The sequence below is a fragment of the Notothenia rossii genome (genome assembly GCF_949606895.1).
Source record: "Notothenia rossii genome assembly, chromosome: 4".
Classification (NCBI taxonomy): Eukaryota; Metazoa; Chordata; class Actinopteri; order Perciformes; family Nototheniidae; genus Notothenia; species Notothenia rossii.
Window position 1 is genome coordinate 25,854,527 of NC_136902.1, and position 19,265 is coordinate 25,873,791.

At 41.6% G+C, this 19,265-nt stretch overlaps 1 protein-coding gene across 2 annotated transcripts; it reads right to left on the bottom strand.

Annotated features, from left to right (window-relative positions):
• Nucleotides 1-1,335: 1,335 nt before the first annotated feature.
• On the bottom strand, nt 1,336-19,171 carry LOC307035763 (transketolase-like). 2 transcript variants are annotated; one of them, XM_079675449.1, is made up of 15 exons: nt 19,032-19,171; nt 16,065-16,171; nt 13,556-13,673; nt 12,834-12,947; nt 11,834-11,931; nt 8,582-8,773; nt 7,947-8,065; nt 6,407-6,603; nt 6,125-6,289; nt 5,725-5,881; nt 4,252-4,382; nt 3,995-4,078; nt 3,816-3,909; nt 3,598-3,720; nt 1,336-2,061 (listed from the first exon to the last, which is right to left on the bottom strand). In XM_079675449.1, the coding sequence occupies exons 2-15, from the start codon at nt 16,169-16,171 to the stop codon at nt 1,874-1,876; spliced, it is 1,887 nt and encodes a 628-aa protein (XP_079531575.1). In that variant the 5' UTR covers nt 19,032-19,171; the 3' UTR covers nt 1,336-1,873. The 2 variants fall into 2 exon arrangements, with proteins under 2 accessions (XP_079531575.1, XP_079531574.1); XM_079675448.1 differs by lacking the exon at nt 19,032-19,171 and having other exon boundaries at nt 16,065-16,376.
• Nucleotides 19,172-19,265: the final 94 nt, after the last annotated feature.

Consider the following 19,265-nt stretch of genomic DNA (forward strand, 5'->3'; position numbering starts at 1 on the left):
TGTGTGAACACACACAAATACACACATACTGCACATCCACAATCTGTCAGCCCATTTTACTTTTCTCCATCACACACACTCACAGCTGTCAGACAAGCTCCTGCTGCGCTATAGAAGGGGGGCCAAAGGTTGTCCCAAATATCACATCCAATCCTTTGTGCTCTTTCTGACCGGCTGGAGTTCAGTCATTACCGTGAACAAAGAACCGTGCAGAAAACATTGTTAGTTTTATGGAAACATGTAATCTTACTGTAATTCTGTCGCTGCTTTGCTTTAAATGTACATGCATTTAGCAACACAGTCAACACAGTCAGAAAACTATTTATATAGTATGTTATTTCGTTTCACCCAGATTTTTAAATCCACAAAAACAAGACTCCTACCTATTTATTTTTGGTATCATTTTCTAAATTAAATTATTACAAGTTCCTTTTAAACTGCAGTTTTACGACAGCATTCAAAGCATGTTGTTCTTTGTTCTTGTAACACTCAGATTTTATTTTTGTTTTATTATCACCCCAGATCCTATTGTGAGTATAAAAATAAGTGTACATTTCATTTGAATGGCGAGGATTAAAGCCACAGCACCTATAGGCAAACCAGAATAAATAGGAGAATAAATCCAACCCATAATTTGCATAAAACATGGTTTATTTGCTAAATCCCACACACATTTTACTGACACACATGCACACACACTGCAGTCTGCGTGAATTTTTCAATAGGCTAGCTATTCAATTATTAACGCATATTAAATATGAATTGCACATGGTGGGTGCAGGCTTGATCCTATCCTTGATCACTAGTCACAAGGGCACTTAACCAAGAAACAGACCTTATACTCAGAGAAATCTATGTTTTTTCACATCGGTAGAATTGTGTGAACCATAGAGGATAAAAAAAAAAACAACACTCATTGCACTACAGGCCAGGGGGTAAACAAGTACCCAGGGAACCTTTAAGAGTGTGCACTCCAAACTGGCAGGCATCGATGGAAAATAATGAAAATAAACAATACATGACATCATAACATCTGGCATGTTATAATGCAAAACTCCAACTCTAACATTTGTTACTGGGAAATACTGCAGTAACCCTAGTGTGCTAGCAATCATGCAGTTTGCATAGTAACACTTTACCTTTTGGCCTATATACATTTAGTGCAATGTTATGTTTTTTCATTTAAATGGCATTTTTTTATTTTAGTAGAAGTTATTTTTACCTGTTGGTGACGCCAGATAAAACCTGGTGGAAGTACAGAAAACGAAAACAGCCATGATGGCAACGACAGGGTTTAGAAATGGACCGAGAAAAGAAAGACATCAGACACAGATATTGTGAAGAAACCATCCCTTTATTGGTGTAAAGCAGTCCCATCCAAGTTAGGGTGAACAGATTAAAAACAGTCATTGCTCAAACAGACCAAACCAGAGTTCGTCCACACCATTCTGGATATAGTGGGGGGGTTGCAGAGTCACATGGGTGCAGACCTGTGAGCCTGCACCAAAAAAGTGACAGGGGTTCCACAGAAAATATAAAAAAGATTTCACTTTACTCCAAATCACATTCACTGCTTTACTGAAACACTACAGCACCAGAACTTTCACTGGGCGGTAGGAAAGGGTTGGAGGGGGGAGGTGGAGGGGGGAGGTGCGTGTGACGGGGAGGGGTGTGTTTACACAAACTATCGGGGTCACATTGATGACAGTTATTATTTAAAAACCAATGCTAGAGGCTGTTTTATGAGGAGGAGAGCGTGAGTGGGCCGGAAGTGTGTCCCCTCCCTCTGTGTTGTTTGAAGTCTCCATGGTGATCACCAGGTAACCACGGAGTCCTTTGCCATGTTGCTGCTGCTGCCACCGCTGCAACGTGTTTACTTGGCGTTGGCGGCGCCGCTGAGCATCTTCCGGACTGCCTGAGTGATGCCGTCGCGGTCGATGCCGAAGATCCGGAGCAGCTCGGCGGGCTTCCCGCTGCGGGGCAGCTGGGAGACGGCCAGGCGCTGCACGGTGAAGCCGGTCTCGTTCACGACAGCCGCACACACCGCCTCACCTATCCCACCTAAGGAATCAGAACATAAGAAGGGTTAGTTGAAGTTCACCAAATGTACAGAACAAAAGCATTGTTACTTGTGGGTTATCTGTTATCCAATGATTTTCTACAATTTCTGTCTTTGTTCTTCTTTTGTTTTCCACACTGTCATCTTAAATGTTTCACCCCCTAACGGATGGTTGAGCTGCAGTGATGTGATGTGGACTGACAGGACAGACTACGCCCTCCCTCCACTTTCTCACTCCTCCTCCTTCACCCCCAGTCTCTTACCTCCCTCTATCCTCCCCTCTTTTTTCTCAAAACTGTCATTCAAACATTTCTGATTGAGTGAACATGAAAGCTGAGACTGATTCACTACTACATTCTCCCCAACCCTTGGTTGATATACTAGCTGGGAACTAGTGTGTGCAAAATAGAGACAGAGAAAGGCATGCACTGTATCATTTAGGTGTCATTTCTCAAAGAACGTTTCTTTTTACGTTTTTTTTGTCACATAATAAGGTACCCAGAAAATAAACATAAACATTACCGATCATTACATGACCAGAGAAAGAGGAAACAGTTCACAAAAGGAGTCAACTTCTACTTCCTTCATTTAACCTCATCTCCAAAATACAATTAAAATTGGTTTGGAGGAAACGGGATAGAGAGTGATACTGGGCTTCCCCCTCTTCCCTGCACCATCTTCCACCCTCTGCTAAGTGCCAACACACACATATAAATCAAAATTATCAGGTTCATCCGAATATTGGTGTTTGCATGTTTGTGTGTGAGACAAAGAAAAGCAAATTCTATACATCTGTCATGCTGGTACTGAATGTAGGTCAGCGAGAGCCCAAAGGCTGGAGCTGAAATTAAGAAACCCTGACAGGCTCTCCCAGCTCCCCCGCCTCCCTCATGTATTGTTTTCATCCATTTCACCTTCTCTGTATCTTACATCTCGCTCCGCAACTTTCACCCCCAATCTCTACTGTACTGTACAGCATCCCTACACCCCCCACCGGCGCACCTCACAACTTCTCCATCTGCAGACCTTTGTCCTTTGTCTGCCCCAGGCTTTTTATTCATGAGAAACAAACACACAAGCGAAAGCACAACAATCGTTAAGCCTGCTAGTTAGAGCTGTGTGTTATTGTCATGAACTCCACACGGATGCAACTGTACAGATTTTAATTGGACATAATTAACTAGATTGCGCAGTAGTGTGGGACTGCATTGCTCTACATTATTTGTGTCTGTCAAAAAGTATGATGTTTAATTAAAGAACGTCAGTGTGTCCGGACATCGAAGTATTTGAGGAATTGAGAATACCTGGAGAGCATTTCTGGCGTTTTATGATTATGGTATATTTATCAATGGGACATTATAAACATAAATCCATGATAAATCATGACTTCAAGGACCAAATGCAATTCTTAACTATATGGCCTCGCTGTAAAGTTTAACATTTTTGAATTTTCCAGTACATATATTGAAGTGTTGAGTGGAAACAGATATGTGAAAGTTGGATCGTTGCATATTTGTGGGTCATGTGTTACTCCTCACCTTCGTGGTAGTGGTCCTCCACTGTGATGATGCGTCCTCTGGTGGCCCTGGCGTTGTCGATGATGGTCTTGGAGTCCAGAGGTTTGATGGTGAATGGGTCGATCACACGGATGTTAATTCTCTCTGAAGGAAGAGAGAGGAAAGTAGAGGATCAGTCAAACTGCTGGTTGATAGAAGACTGTACACATTCACGTGACATGGGTTTGCTTTCTTTATACCTTTCTTCAGCTGTTCAGCAGCGGCCAGAGCCTCGTGGAGGGTCACTCCGGCTCCGATCACAGTCACCTGGTCGTCATTGGTCTTATACACAACCTGAGTGGAAGGGGAAGAGATATTTATATGGATAAATGTGGTGTTATTGATAATTAGGGATTAAAAACAGAACGCAGCTACAAACCTTAGCCTGGCCAACATGGAAGTCCTCGTTGCAGCTGTAGATGATGTTGTTCTCTGGGCGGCTTGTTCGGATGAAACACAAACCCTGAAACCAACCGGAAATAATTTACCTGAGTATTTACATGAGGACTCATTTACATGTGTACTTTTTTAATTAACTTTATCTCAATCTAAATATAATGTTTGTTTTCTTACTCTACTCTACACATTTAAACATTTTTTCCCCCTTATTTCCTTTTTACAGGTGACTATTGGTACCTTTGTGTTGGCGGCGAGCTCCACAGCCTTCTCAGTGGAGACACCATCGCTAGGGTAGAAGATGGTTGCCGTGGGAATGGCCCTAAACAAGGCCAAATCCTCCAGACCCATTTGAGAGGGCCCGTCCTCACCTGAACACACACACATTTCAGCACCAAAAGTCAGGAAGAGTCACGATAACATGTTTATTGTTCATGGGAAAACACATTCTGGTAGACTGGCATGCATTCGGTCAGGAAAGGTGCACATGCAATGTACCTGGAGAAGTGGAGGAGAAGGAGACAGGGGAGGAGGAGGAGGAGGAGGAGGAGGAGAAAGAAAATCAGGCCGCTCTGTCGTCACGTCCATGAAACAGAGACATTGAGGGGGAGGAGGAGGAGGATGAGGGCTGATACCAGGAGAGGAAGATGTAAAACAGAATAACAGAGAAGGTAAGAAGTTGGAGTGAAAAAGGTTTTGGATCAGGAAAATGTAAAACTGACAAATACAAAGGAGCGGTTCAACCCACTGCAGTCAAGTTGAATATAATCTGATAAAACATTAAAGATTTGTATATCTTCTGCTTAGGTTGATTTTTACTTGACATGCATTGTGTATATTTTGGATCTAGTTTAATAATTAGAAAAATATTATCAAATGTAAATCAAAATCAAATAAATCGTTAGCATCATAGAGCTTTATATCATCAGCATAACCACGGAAACTTATGCCGTGTTTCCTGAAGACATAAAGGGGACCTAAAATGGAGCCTTGGGGAAAACCACAATTCAATAAACAAATTAATAACTGTACCAGAAATGCCAACAAGATTGTTCAGTCAACCTAAAATAATTGTATGATCTACAGTTTCAAAAAGAGCACTTAAGTCAAGTACTAAACTACTAAAACGGAGAGCTTGCCCTTGTCTGCATTGCATCTGATGTAATTTACTTAAGCTGTTTGCTTGCTATTATCAACACGAAAACCAGACTGGTACACTTCAAAAAGATTATGAGAATCAATAAAATCATTCAAGTGATTAAAAACACTGTTTTCTATAATTTTACTTAAAAATGGCAAGTTAGACACTGGTCTGTAGTTGTTCAAATTTGAGGCATCTAGATTTGTTTCGCCTGTTTTTGCTTGTTTTCATATATTTCAGTGGGCTAAAAAAAAACAATTGTACCAACTGGATTTTAAAAAGGAGAAGTGAAGAATAAAAAAGGGTCACAGTGAAATTCACAAAGACATAATGTGGGTTAAAGTGACTTTACGCTAACAACATGTTTGCTCCCCTTTGGTGTTGTCTTATTTTCTTATCTGAATGCCAGTAAAACATCATTATATCCTACAAAATAACCCCAACTGTTAGCAATGATGCACTGTTTAATAGTCTAATGTTCTCCATCACAAGAAATAAAGGAACCTCTAAAAAGTTCATAGGATGGTTCTTTCGGGTCATGATTGGTGGTGAAACGAGAGGCATGAACTGACCAATAGAGACGCCACAGTGGGAGCCGCAGAGGTTGATGTTGCTCTCGGAGATGGCGGCCATGCGGATCTGGTCGTAGGCCCGACTGAAGAAGGTGGCGAAGGTGCTGGCAAACACCACGTTACGGTCCCGCACGGCACAGCCTATCGCCACGCTCACCTGCAGGAGAGAGGAGGAAAATTAGGAGGTGGTACAACATTAGTGAAATAGGGCAACATTTTCTACAGACAATCATGGTCCCCCAAGGATAAATCCTGCTGACTTTGGTGGTTCCCTGACTTTGAAATTTGTCAGCTTTACCTACGCACAATGTTCACAGCAAAGTAAAAAAAAGTCTATACAAATGAAAACTGCAATATAAAGAAAAAGATATTCTCTGATTCTAACTTGTCTGTTTCTCACCATGTTCTGCTCTGCGATGTAGCACTCCACGAAGCGGTTTGGGTGTTCATTCTTGAAAAGCTCGGCAAAGGTGGAGTTCTTGGTGTCTCCATCCAGAGCCACTACGTGGTCGTTGTAGCGGCCCAGCTTGGCAAGAGCCATGCCGTACGCCTTTCTTGTAGCAATCTGGTGAAACAGGGACAAACCAAACAAATCAAAGCTTTGTTGTGCAAAAATATGAAATGTTTTTCTTTAGTCTGATATCAAACATAATCAAGTCAAAGTAATCTGAGCTGGTCTCACCTTCTCTCCAGTCTTGTAGCTGGGTGCACTGGGCATGCGGATGTTGCGCAGGCTGACAGGCGATGCATCCTCGACGGGCGGAGAAGGATACAGGCGCTTGTTGCAGCTGACAATACGGCTCTGCATCTCTTTGATCACGCTGTCGGCCATGTCTTTGGGCAGGGGCTTACCGTGCCAACCCATCTTATCCTCAGCCGCTGCAAGACACACAAAAAACTGAGGACTAGAGCAAACGATAACTGTGTGCAGTATATTATATGACAATGAAAACTAATGACAGAGTTGAGGTAATAAAAACAAAACTTTTTTAACTGGACAAACCGGAAACCTGTCTGATTGTTTGGTCAATGACACTGTACATATGCTGCCAAAAACATACATTTCGTATTTTGAAATCGTATGTGTAGAATTGTTCATTGTTTTTGCCAGTGGTGGAAAGTAACTAACTACATTTGTCAAGAACTTTACCTATAGTAAAGGACATTTAGGTCATGGTACTGTTACCTTACTTTAATGTTTCCATTTTGTGCTACATTGTGCACTTCATTTTGAAGGGAAATATGTACAAAAAGTATAGCTAAATTGTTGAGATGAGCGTCCGACCCACTTGAGCACTTTAAATGTATTTTGAACTTAAGTTAGATTTGGCATGCATGACTTGTAGTTGTTTTGATGTATTTTAAAATGTTTGTTAAAAAATTGCAGTACATCTTCCACGCTGACTTATTTATTAAGAACGTTTAGATATCAATGTTTACACACCTGAAAAATGCATATACTCTGGAAACTAAATTCCTCCTGATGTCCTTCAAACTTAAATATCCTCCACATGCATGTGCATAAAATAAACTAAGGCCACTCATAACAATTGTCCCCACATACTTCAAATATCAAACGTTTAAAATCGAGAGGCCAGAGGCTTACTGTAAAACAACTCTCACCATTCTGAGAAAAGCGTATCTATACAAAGACATACTCCTCTCTTAGACACACACACGTTGCTGTTATAACTCCTTCTTTTTTTTAACCTTTCTCTCTTACAAACACACATGGTCATACACGCTGCCCCTTGCTGTTATCACGATAGAAGCACAATGTGCTGCAGCTGCGAGTGTGTGCTACACATTCTGAGGGATTACCGAGCTGATGCAGCTAAAACATGAAAGCGCTGCCTGGATTACAGCGAGTCAGGGCCCCTCTGCACTGGCTGCAGGTCCCTGGGGCGGTAAAAATACTTCTGACCGAAATATTATTACCCATGGGTTGCAACCGTTTCACTGAGTTATCAATTAAGAAACAGGCTTTTGAAGCAGGTGAGCGATACATGTCATGGTTTAGAATGTATGATACTCTTAATGGTTTTGCTTGAAATATGTTTCTTCATTTAGTTTGACTTTTGAAAGATACATCCATACATTAATTAGGAATTTGTGTCTAATTATTTAACATGTTGGAACTCTTCACATTACAGGATAAAACCACACTGATGTTGGCATTTGCATAGGGTTGATTACTGTGTGCTTGTGCCTGTGCATTGTACCTGGGATGCCCTTGCCCTTGATAGTCTTGGCAATGATGGCGAGTGGCTGATGGCGGGGCTGACTCAGCACTTTGCACAGCTCCTCCACACTGTGGCCGTCCACAATGATGGCTTGCCAGCTGGGAAATCAGAGGAGAAGAAACTATAAATGCACTAGACCAGATCAGTTTCTATGAATTAATAAAACACTAGGTTTCTTTTCTTAAAAATAAAACATGCCTACTGGAAATCTTCCATACCTTCCCCCTACTTTATATCGTAGCAGCAAGTTAGCGTTTTAGCTCATATCACTCTGTCTTGGATTTAGACAGAAGATTTGACACAACCCAAACTAGCACAGAGCAGTTCACAACATAACACATCTTTGTAAATGTTACAAAAAATGGTTGCTGAAATCAGATTCTGGTTTACAAAGTAACATTGTATCTAATAAAAAAAATGCTCACAATTTAGGAATAGTTGCCATCATTACTGAATACATGATGATTTATTCATCAATTATGGAAAGCTGTTAATTCAATTTCATCTGGGTTGTTTACTCAAGTACATGACACACAATCGCCTCACATTTAGATATTTTTACAAACACCCACCCTCCCGTGCACACCCTCACTCTCTGACTCCACCCTGCTCACCCAAAGGCCTCGCAGCGTCGCTGGTACTTCTCCACGTGGTGCTGCAGTGGAGCCGGGTCGCTCTGTCCCAAGCGGTTGATGTCCAAAATGGCCACCAGGTTGTCTAGCTGGTAGTACGAGGCGAAGGCCATGGCCTCCCACACCGAGCCCTCGGACATCTCACCATCTCCCAGCAGGCAGAACACCTGATAGCTACAAACAGAAGGGGGAGAGACTTCAGTTCATGCAGAGCAGACAGGAAGAGAGGTTCAATTCTATGGAGGGGTGATTTTCTGTATCAGCTCCAATATCCCTCAATATCTCCTGATCCCTCCTATAGGGCTCAATGTGACAGCACCCCTCACACCTAAACACACACAAACACACACTCTGCTCCACTGCGCTCTGATCACCCTCACTAGTTGCTCCTGCGGCGTAACGACTAGTGACAGCTTTCCAGTCAAATAGACACATTCTCATTAAAGCTGGAAGATAGGCCGAGACATGCCACATTACACCACGCATTCCGAACCCGAGAAAACACACGGCAGAGAGAGAAAGGAGAGGAATTTCACAGAGGTGGAGATGGAGAGAGATAGAGAGGATGAGAAAATAGATCCTATTTAAGACTGGAGGGGAAAGCATTAATAACCACTTAGACAGATATCTTAAAGTTGTGGTTATTAAATGTGTCTGCTGAAACGTTCCAAAAGACCCAATTCTGAAACAAATGTCAGCTTGTGTTCAGTGTTCCAGTCTCTAAATATAATAATAAGTACATAAACATTCAAATAAAGAGAGTTGATTAGTTGTTGTGCCTGATAATTTCAGCATCAAAGTTTGAAACTATAATTTATTTTAACAGCAGGTTAGTAAGCTATAAAGTGAAACTAAAATTGTCACATTTAAGTTTTTATTTTTATTTTTAACTGAACAGGAGTATTATGAATGCACCGCTCTGAAGAAACCACAGTGTAAGGGTACCCTTTCATTTTACTCTATTCCTTTTATTATATGTTATAATTCCTATTTTAAAGGACTTGTATACAGTTATTATACGACAACATTTGTGTGTGTTTATAGTCAACTTTGAAATCCTCTTAGTCCTTTTTCTTATTCAATTGTGAGGGGTTAGGAGGAATACAACACATGTGATCCCAAAGGTGATCCCACTATAATAGAGTACAACATGAAGCACATGGTGTGAAGGGCATCCAGCACAACTACAGCGGGTAGAGGCTTCAGCTGCAGGAGTAAAGTAATCCCTCAGGAGGTGTGAGGAGTGTGTGTGTGTGTGTGTGTGTGTGTGTGTGTGTGTGTGTGTGTGTGTGTGTGTGTGTGTGTGTGTGTGTGTGTGTGTGTGTGTGTGTGTGTCTGTATGCATGTGTGTGTGTCTTTCATCCTGAGTTTGCAAGGTGAGAATAACAGATCAAGATACCTCTTCCTGAGAACAGACCAAGCCCGTCCAACTGGCACACACACACACACACACACACACACACACACACACACACACACACACACACACACACACACACACACACACACACACACACACACACACACACACACACACACACACACACACACACACACACACACACACACACACACACACACACACACACACACACACACACACACACACACACACACACACACACACACACACACACACACACACACACACACACACACACACACACACACACACACACACACACACACACACACACACACACACACACACCTCACATTCAGTGTCACATACACCGTTACACCCTGCCAACACAAAAGCAATGAAGAAAAAACTTCCAGCCAACAGATGAGTTAGATTACCTCCTCGGTTTGGTGCAGGCATGCACGAGCACGAGGAGGAACCCTGTGTGAGTTTAATCCAATAATCTCAGATTTACACGTTTACATTGTATTGAACCGGAGTCACATAAACATGAAGCAACCAACAGTGTCAGTTATTCCGCCTCTTCGATAAGTGAATTTGACGGGTTCATTCATGGATCGCATTTTAATAAAGTGCACCCTTAGAAAAGATGTGTGGCTGTTAATTAATTTTATCCTCCCAGTTTGGCCAGAAATAACATACAATGCTAAATATTCCTGCAGCTGCACTGCAGGTTGTGTGTTTCTGCCTAAAATAGGTGTTGATATGGTTGCCACTCTGCAGTTTTTGGCACATATTGTGTTATGAAAGCATTGATGCAGCCTCTTAAAGTGACCTCTGAGCGGCTGTGTTGCAGTGAATTAGCTTGACAGGCTTTTCCCAGCATCTCATGGGAAATACGTACGCCCTCACACGCACAACTGTACACAGCGACATGCACGGTGTATAAAATATAAAAGAACTGCGTGGGATTTTTGCGTTTTTATTGCGAGAGGATGACGATAAAGGGCGAGGCGGGGGGTTGAGGGAGGAGCCGTACTCTCGCATGTGTGATTATTAGAGCAGAAACAATCGAGTGCACACAGAATGCAGAGTGAGAGATATCAAGGGCAGCCAACTCTGACTGCAAGTGCGACGTTCCCCAAACGGCTTTTTCACTGCGTCTGTTGTGTGTAAAAATACAAAATTGCCTTTGAGTCCGTCTCTCTCTGTTTGGTTCACAATGAAATGTGTAAACCTATGTTCCTGAAAATCAGCCAAGGCGCTTTTGCATCAGCATTTTCTATGAAATGTGAATGGCATGCGGACCACTCTTGCCCTTGTTGGAGTGGAAACCATGTGGCGCTTTCTAGATCACGCTAGAACAAAGGAGACACGAGGACTGACCGGCCACATGGCTGAAATTCAGCTGAGCCGGAGATAACCCCTGGAATTGTTATCCATTGGGATGTAAAGACGTTTTATAAAGAAATACAACAAAAGAAACAGATGGATAATGTTCATAAAATAAAAAAATAAAACATCTTAATATTTTAATCAAACAAAGGAATCCCCATCATCAATTTTTTCCCCTCACTTTACCTCTTCCTGGAGTGGTTCCTGATCTAACTGGACTGATATGATTGTAGAACTGATCAGAGGTCAGATCCCCTGGCTCTCTGAGCGCTGGCCTAAATGACCAGACCTGTCAGGTAAGCTTTGATCCAACATTTTTTAAATGTCACATGTCAGCATGGTTCAGTGCAGCGTGCGTTATGTCATGCATAATTTCATACTGTCTACCTTAATGTGTGCAGAAGCAAGCTGGCCTGCTGCTTTGCTCAATGTCAGGGAGTCTCTGTGTTACAATTGATGTGTTTTGTGAATGTTACCTGGCCTTGTCAAAGTATTTTCCGGTGTAGGCCATCCCACAGGCGGCTCCCAGCCCCTGACCCAGAGATCCAGTGGCCACATCCACAAACTGCTGCTTCTGTTAACACACACACACGCATCAGCAGAGAACAAGACTGCATACACAGAAACAATGAAGTACAGTGGATGTTTTTCTTAGAATTCTTAACGTGCAAGAAGAAGAAAGAATGTGGTGCGACAGTCTGCAGTGTGTCAGTATCTGGGTTGATGTGAACACAGCGTCTTATTAATGTCTGCAGAGGAGGAGAAAGGAGCAGAGGACGGACCGTCTCTGTCACACAACATCATCTTTGTCTGTTATCTGTGAGTGTGTTCATGTCTGTGTATGAACAGAATGTGCATGAAACCTCATTTATGGATGGTAGAAAAATATATGTTTTATTCTTATTCCCTTTCCTATTTATCTTGCACCCTGTTCTGAACCACAGTGTGAAAGCTCATTTCCTCTGTATGTCACTGAAATATTCAAACCATTTCTAGCAGGAAAATTACACTATCCTAAATTGCTGAAAGGAAGATTTTGAAATGCTGCATATTTGAACAACTCTGTATGGCTACCACCAGTGACGCACATTTCCTTGGTAATGCCATATAAATATTTTAAGATTCTTAGATACGGTCAAAGGGTTTGCCCAAAGTTTCACAGACGGGTTCATGCTCGCCAGGCTGGGAGCAAAGTCAAATGTAACCTTTAGCACAAAAACGTTTGCAATAATCTTTGAGTTTTTAATACATGTCAAGAAACAGATAAGGGAACTGTTTTGAAGTCAGAAAGATTCAAATGTGATAATGGTTGAAGAGTGAGCTGTGAATGAAGCCTTAATGTTCATTTACTGGTATAGCCCTGTTTTAAATTAGTTTCCACATGGACATCTAATAACTTTCAAAAGACCAGTTAAATACTGCATATGACAGGGGTCTGGGTTTTTATTTTTTCTCAATGTTTCCTGCAGGCCTCACCGGCACCGGGTGTCCCTCCAGGATGGAGTCCACCTTGCGGAGGTTGAGGAGCTCGTTCTCCTTCAGGTAGCCCGTCTCCGCCCACACGGCGTACAGCACGGGGGCTGCATGACCCTGAGGAGGCAGAGGTCAAAGTTCATAGTTAGAGAGATAACATCACACACTGGAAACCTGTTTCTGGGTGCTGGAGCTTTATAAATCGCTCAACAATATAAGATTCAGTTTTTATGTCATTTTCTCTCCTCGTGTACATTTTCTGCACACCTGAAAACAGGTTATCATGCATAATATTGTGTTAATAAGTTTCTCTGCATTGAGTGCTTTAAGTAAAGTTATATCATTAATGTGGTATAATGCATTAAAACATTTATTATAATGATTTAAAAAATGTGTTATGTTATAAAGCATTGTTAATATTAATGATAGCTTATTATAACAATGATGATAAATTATTAGCAAATGTAATGCATTATAAGTATGTTTTTTAAAGCACTGGCACCTTATAAATATCAAACACAATTGAAAAATGCATGAGGACTTGCACAACACATGCGCATTTTCACAAGATGTGTATTAAATTATAAGTAGGTCATGGTGTCGCTGGGCATTCATAGGAGGAACACGTGCTGTGTGTGTGTGTGTGTGTGTGTGTGTGTGTGTGTGTGTGTGTGTGTGTGTGTGTGTGTGTGTGTGTGTGTGTGTGTGTGTGTGTGTGTGTGTACCTTGGAGAGGATGAAGCGGTCGCTGTTGGGGTTTCGGGGGTCTTCAGGTCGGTATTTCATGGTATGAAAGAACAGCACAGACATGATCTCTGATACGCTGCAACATGATGTGGGATGACTGCAAAAAAAAGGAATATGGCAAGAAAGGAATTAGATACACTGCAAATCAAATGAAAAACTTGATGTGCCCCCTGCTTCCACTGTTGTACTCCAAAAGCATTTTGAAGGAAAACTTTGCACACATATATGCAGAAAAAGTGATTAAAACTAGAAGTCAAGCTGGACACTTTGTCAACGTGGATCTAGAGTTATGTAAGACAGACAGTATGCTAGTGAGACTGACTTTATCAAGGTCAGACAGGCAGTATGTAAATATACAGTGTTCTCGCTGTCTAACACACACAAGAAGTGTACATACATTTGGAGGAAGCCCCCCTCTCTTATACATGCACACATACATATACAGACATAATCCAAACTGTAGTACCACACAGTAATGCCAAGACCTTTTAACATGTGGTTATGATGTTTTATTTGTCAAATGTTTTTATTCTGTTTATTTTCAAACCACATGTCTATAATACCTCACTCAGGCTTGTTCCATGAAGGGCATTTTCCTTACTTTGCTGAAAGGGAAAAGGTGAAAGAAAAAAAAAAAAAAATGAATAAAAGCATAAAAATCCTAAAGGACATGATAAATAGATTTCATGTTTGATGACAGGATATTAGGTGAGCGATGCAACGTGACCACTGGCTGTGATAAAAGAACGGAATAAATGAAACATGAATGTAAGCCAAAAATGTAAGCTACATAAGCATGTTTCAGTGATCAAACTGGAATTGCATTATTGAACATCTTATGATTAACTTTGAATCAGCTATTTAAGGTTTAGTCTACTCATTGAGAGTCTCTGAATTGATTTAAAGAAAAGTAGTGCTCAGTCAAAAATCATCAATAACTACAGAAAACACGAATAAGAGAAGCAAAACGAGGGCAATAAACACAGTTACGGCCCGTCTACACTACAGGCATGAAAAAATCTTGAAGCTGGGCGTGTCTGAAGCTTGGCGATTTTTTGCGAGCAACCAATCACATGAATCTCCCGCCCCCGAAATACAAAGCAATAGCAATGTTAAAACGAAGTAAACTGGATATAAACTCTCCAAACAGGCGAAAAAACTATCAGTTTCACCCACTGTCTCTGCCACCTCCCTCCATGCCTGGTTCCTCCGGTTTGTATCCCGGTAAATAGTTCCGGTCGTAAAGAACGGGGTGATTTGCTACCGTAATATCTCGTTTGGAATATGAGGAAATGAACTGCGGTCTGGCTCTCCCAGCTTGCACGCGGTTTGATTGGCTGAGCTTGCACTGGCGGGATTTGCATAAACGGAATTTGATTGGCTGATGCCAAGCATCGAGCCTCAAAAGTTGAACATTGTTCAACTTTTGATGCCGATCGATGCTCGTGATGCTTGCAAAGCCATGCCCCGCTCCCCACAATGCAGTTCGGCGAAGATTAAAAATCTTCTACGTCACCCCATTCAAGTGAATGGGCGAAGCGTTGAAAGCATTTTTCGATGCCTGTAGTGTAGACGTACCGTTACTGCAGGTCAAATATCTCCAATGCAACTAATAAATACAAAATAATTATACCGTGTAGCATTCGACACGTGGGATATTCAGCATTGGAATAAAAATAAAAAGCACACACAGGAACATTTCCACTGTCTTACATTTTATTATTGAAACTGTTATTTTCTTTTACTTGCAATTTTATTTTTGAAATGTCTCATCGGACATATGTAAATATAGCTAATTGACGTTGGTGGGACGACCCGCATCAGCGCGGGGAGGCAGCAGCGCGCGCTCCCCGGACCCATTCCGCTGCCTGCCCGAGAGCATGTACCGCTCGAGCCCCTGCCCCTCCTCTAAACGACCAGCTTACGCAAAGAGTTAAGGGTGAGCGGAACACTGTGCACCTGCAGCAATGTATGCCGAACCTCCAAATCCAACCCTATGTTTAAAATATTGCACGGTATCGAAGGGGCGTTTATACAAAAATTAAAAAGTCAGTTTAATTTAATTTCATGAGTATCATATCCCTCAGAAATGTAACACGATCGTAAATCATGCAAATTAGATTAACCTTGCAAGCCTACTTTCTTGACAAGTACGTAAATTACGCACAATGCATTTTGGCACACAACTATTTTACTTACAATAAAATTAGAACATTTAGTCAATTTTTCTACGTCACACTGAACGCAAATATTCTCACGTGCAGCTTTATTCTGCTGATCCTCCTGCACGCAGTCTGATGGGGACAGTGAGTCGGTCCATCAGGACAAAACGAAAACTGGCTTTGTTGTACATTCGAGCCTGCGTTTATAATAATTCAAGTGCATTAATCATATATTAACTGTCCCGGGGCAATAACTTTGTTTTGTTTTGTTTTGCAATACCATATATGTTCAGTCTTATTTAATTCCTCCGTATTCCCCCTCTTACCCGCTGCCAGCTGCAGTTGTCGCTTTGATGGAGTTGATCCGGAGCCGGGTCGCGATGTTCCGGAGCGCCTGCACCGTCTGCTGGTCTGGTTTATGGTAGTCCTCCATCTGGCCGATGCAACGCAGCAAGCACACACGTACACACAAATTGAGTTAAAGAGTTAAAAGTTCCCGGTCTGTTGTCACGAGTACAGAGGCGATGGGTGTGCAGCGGACAGTGGCATGGGTTAAAAGAGGCAGTGGTTTTGAACCTGACAGACAGGGAGCAGGAGGGGGAGTGTCCGCAAGCAAAGCCTATGAATATGGCTAATCTGGGGCTAAAAGCAGCACACGGTTACTCAAACTGGCACGCATGAGCACATTGAACAGTGGGGGGCTTTGGCTGAGCCTGAGACCAAGGCCACACGCACACTCTCACGAGCAGGTGCACGCTCACACAGTCAGGGACGCTCAGGTTCAACATCTACAGCTCCATATTGTATCTGATGATGACACAGTGAAGAAAACATAGGCAGAAGAGTGAAAATAAACGAGTAACATATCAAGGAAAACACTAAGGTTGCAATGAGTTACACATTTCAAGATGAACAAAGAGCTGGTATAATGAAATTATATAGTTCAAAATGTAGTAATAATGATGTAATTTATCTGTATTTTAGTTTATCTTTACATTCAGTCACTATCTGTCACAAACTTCCATCACCATTGAACAATTAATAATGTCTTTCAAATAAATATGAGGATTTTCCAAATAGGTTCCGGAAATCAGCTGGAATGCGGTGTTATTGACATTAATAAAAGTTGGAAGGGCAAACATAGACACATATCAGATACAACCAGGGCCGGCCCTAGACTTTTGGGGGCCCTAAGCAAGTTTTGGCTTGGGGGCCCCCCTCACTCTAGCGCGTTCTCACTACACACAACACGGAACCAACTTTGGTCTTATGATGTTAGCATAAGCACACATATTGTATAAATAAGCATGTAAACACAGTGGACCTAACCTCCTCTAAGGGGGTCCTCACCTCTTCTAGGGGGATCCGGGGGCATGCTCCCCCGGGAAGATTTTTTTTTAAATATTGAAGTTAAAAGCATCAATCTGGTCCACTTTGAGACCAAAATTAAGAGATCTATGGATACATCTCTCAACACCCATATGAAACACTACTGTAAGCAGATTTTTCTTTATGGATATTTTACAAATCACTTAAACTGTATTCTTGTTTTTTCATATAGTATTTCATAACTGTTTTTCATTTATTCTCTCTGGCTGTCCATCTCATAATGTTCACATAGAAACTAGCTGTCAATAGGAATATCATTCAGAAGAATTATAATTTCTTTCAAAAATCTGTCACAAAAAGAGGTTGCACATTTAAATTCAGGTGTTGTTATGGCAAAGTCAGTGGCCAAACAGCCACATTTACTGCTGCAAATACATTCAAACATGCTGTCGACACGTAAAGCAGTGGCAACTATGCCACTATTTCAGCTGACTTTTTCTCAGAAATATTGTCACATAACATCCATATATTTCAGTTCTAGGTTGATGCTTAGCTAAGTTAACTATGAAACACTTTAACTGACAGGACTCAGGATCAACTGTGTAAGGCAGCTTCTAGCTTCATGTCGAACAGTAAGTCAACATTTTCCAGAGAGCTTTCTTTGAAATCACCAGGTAACGCTAAAAAACATTACATTTAGATTGTATGACAAAGTGTTTATTCAATATATATGGCTAGCTATAGCTATTTGCTAAAGGTTTAGCTGACCCCAGCGATTCAAAGTAACGTCAACGTAGCTGTAATTTATGCTTTGCTTACATGTTCACATAACTTGGAAGTTTACTGACATTTACATACCTTGTTTACCTGGCTCAAGTGGTGGCTCTGGGGTTGTTGTGCGAGCTACCACTTGAGAATTGTCGTCTTCTTTAAGAAAAAATGTTCTCTTATGTCCATCTTCAAAAACTCTGAGTCCGACTGACAGTTTATTTTAAAGGGGACCTATCATGCAAAATGCACTTTTGTACGTCTTTTATACGTGAATATGTGTCCCCTGTGTTCCAGGGAACTCAAGTGTCAGAAAACACAACCCTCTCTATTTTCCTCAATACCCAAATCTCTAAAAAAGGGTCTGCAACGGATCTGATACAGACTGATCCAGATTTGAACACTTTTATGTCGTCAAAGAAGTTGCACTACGGCTATTGGGCCAACTCCACCAATCAGGAGGAGACAGCCACGGACATTGCCGTTCGAAAGCGCTGGAGACGCTGTAGTACATATTTCAGGCCACCAGATGGTGCTGTTCTCACTGAATCCAAGCATGAAAGGCAGTGTTAAATTGAGGGAAATAAGGAATGGATAAAATGCATGATCTGTTTGGTAATAAAAAGTATAAATATGCCTTATATAGGTATGGTCCTACAATATATTATTCAAAAATAGCATGATAGGTCCACTTTAAACATTGTCACAGCTCACAGGATAGGTAGCTTTCAGCCAATAAGGCATGTTTATTTCCATTCAACTCTCATGTTGGTCTGGTGTCTTGCCTCTGTTGCATTCACTGAACACGGGAAATTACAGTCCTGCCGTCCTCTCTAGTGTCATGATGAGGTTCAGGTAAAGCACGGTTAATGTATTATATTATTGACTCAATAATATAATACATGACTTTGAGAGTAGGCAATCTAGGCATATTAACAAAATGAATTAAATATACTTATCACAGCGACGGTGTACGGGGATTTTTGTTGTTGTTGCTAGGGGGCCCATTAGTGGCTGCGGGGCCCATGTTGTTTAATGGGTCGGGCCGGCTCTGGATACAACTAAGTGTGATACAATCCCTTTAAACAATTAAGTGTACCTGCCCTGTGACGCTACAACATTTACGTGATAGAGGAAGGAAGGATGACGTGCAACAGGAAGGATCGCAAATCTGACCTTAATAACATTACTCTTACCTTAATGACATTTGCCAGTGAGCTGATTAGCTAGTAGCTAGCGTCTGCTTTCAAGTCAGTCGATATGGCCCCTATGACAAAGATAGACATTCGTTTTGTCGCTTAGAACCAGAATAGATAGCAGTTTATGGTAGCCTATCTGGTGAAATAAACACTGCATGAGCCTGATACCAACTGATAACAATGTAATGTTCAGTGTGAAAACTGTAGAACAGTGTGCACCTAGTGACATCT

Bases quoted from the DNA above. Each gene is read 5' to 3' on its own strand.
- LOC307035763 (XM_079675449.1), bottom strand. From the start codon at position 16,171: ATGGAGGACTACCATAAACCAGACCAGCAGACGGTGCAGGCGCTCCGG. The intron at 13,674-16,064 runs GTAAGAGGGGGA...TTTTTTTTGCAG, and splicing joins ACAACTGCAGCTGGCAGCGG to TCATCCCACATCATGTTGCA. The intron at 6,290-6,406 runs GTGAGACCAGCT...CTGTTTCACCAG, and splicing joins GCTACAAGACTGGAGAGAAG to ATTGCTACAAGAAAGGCGTA.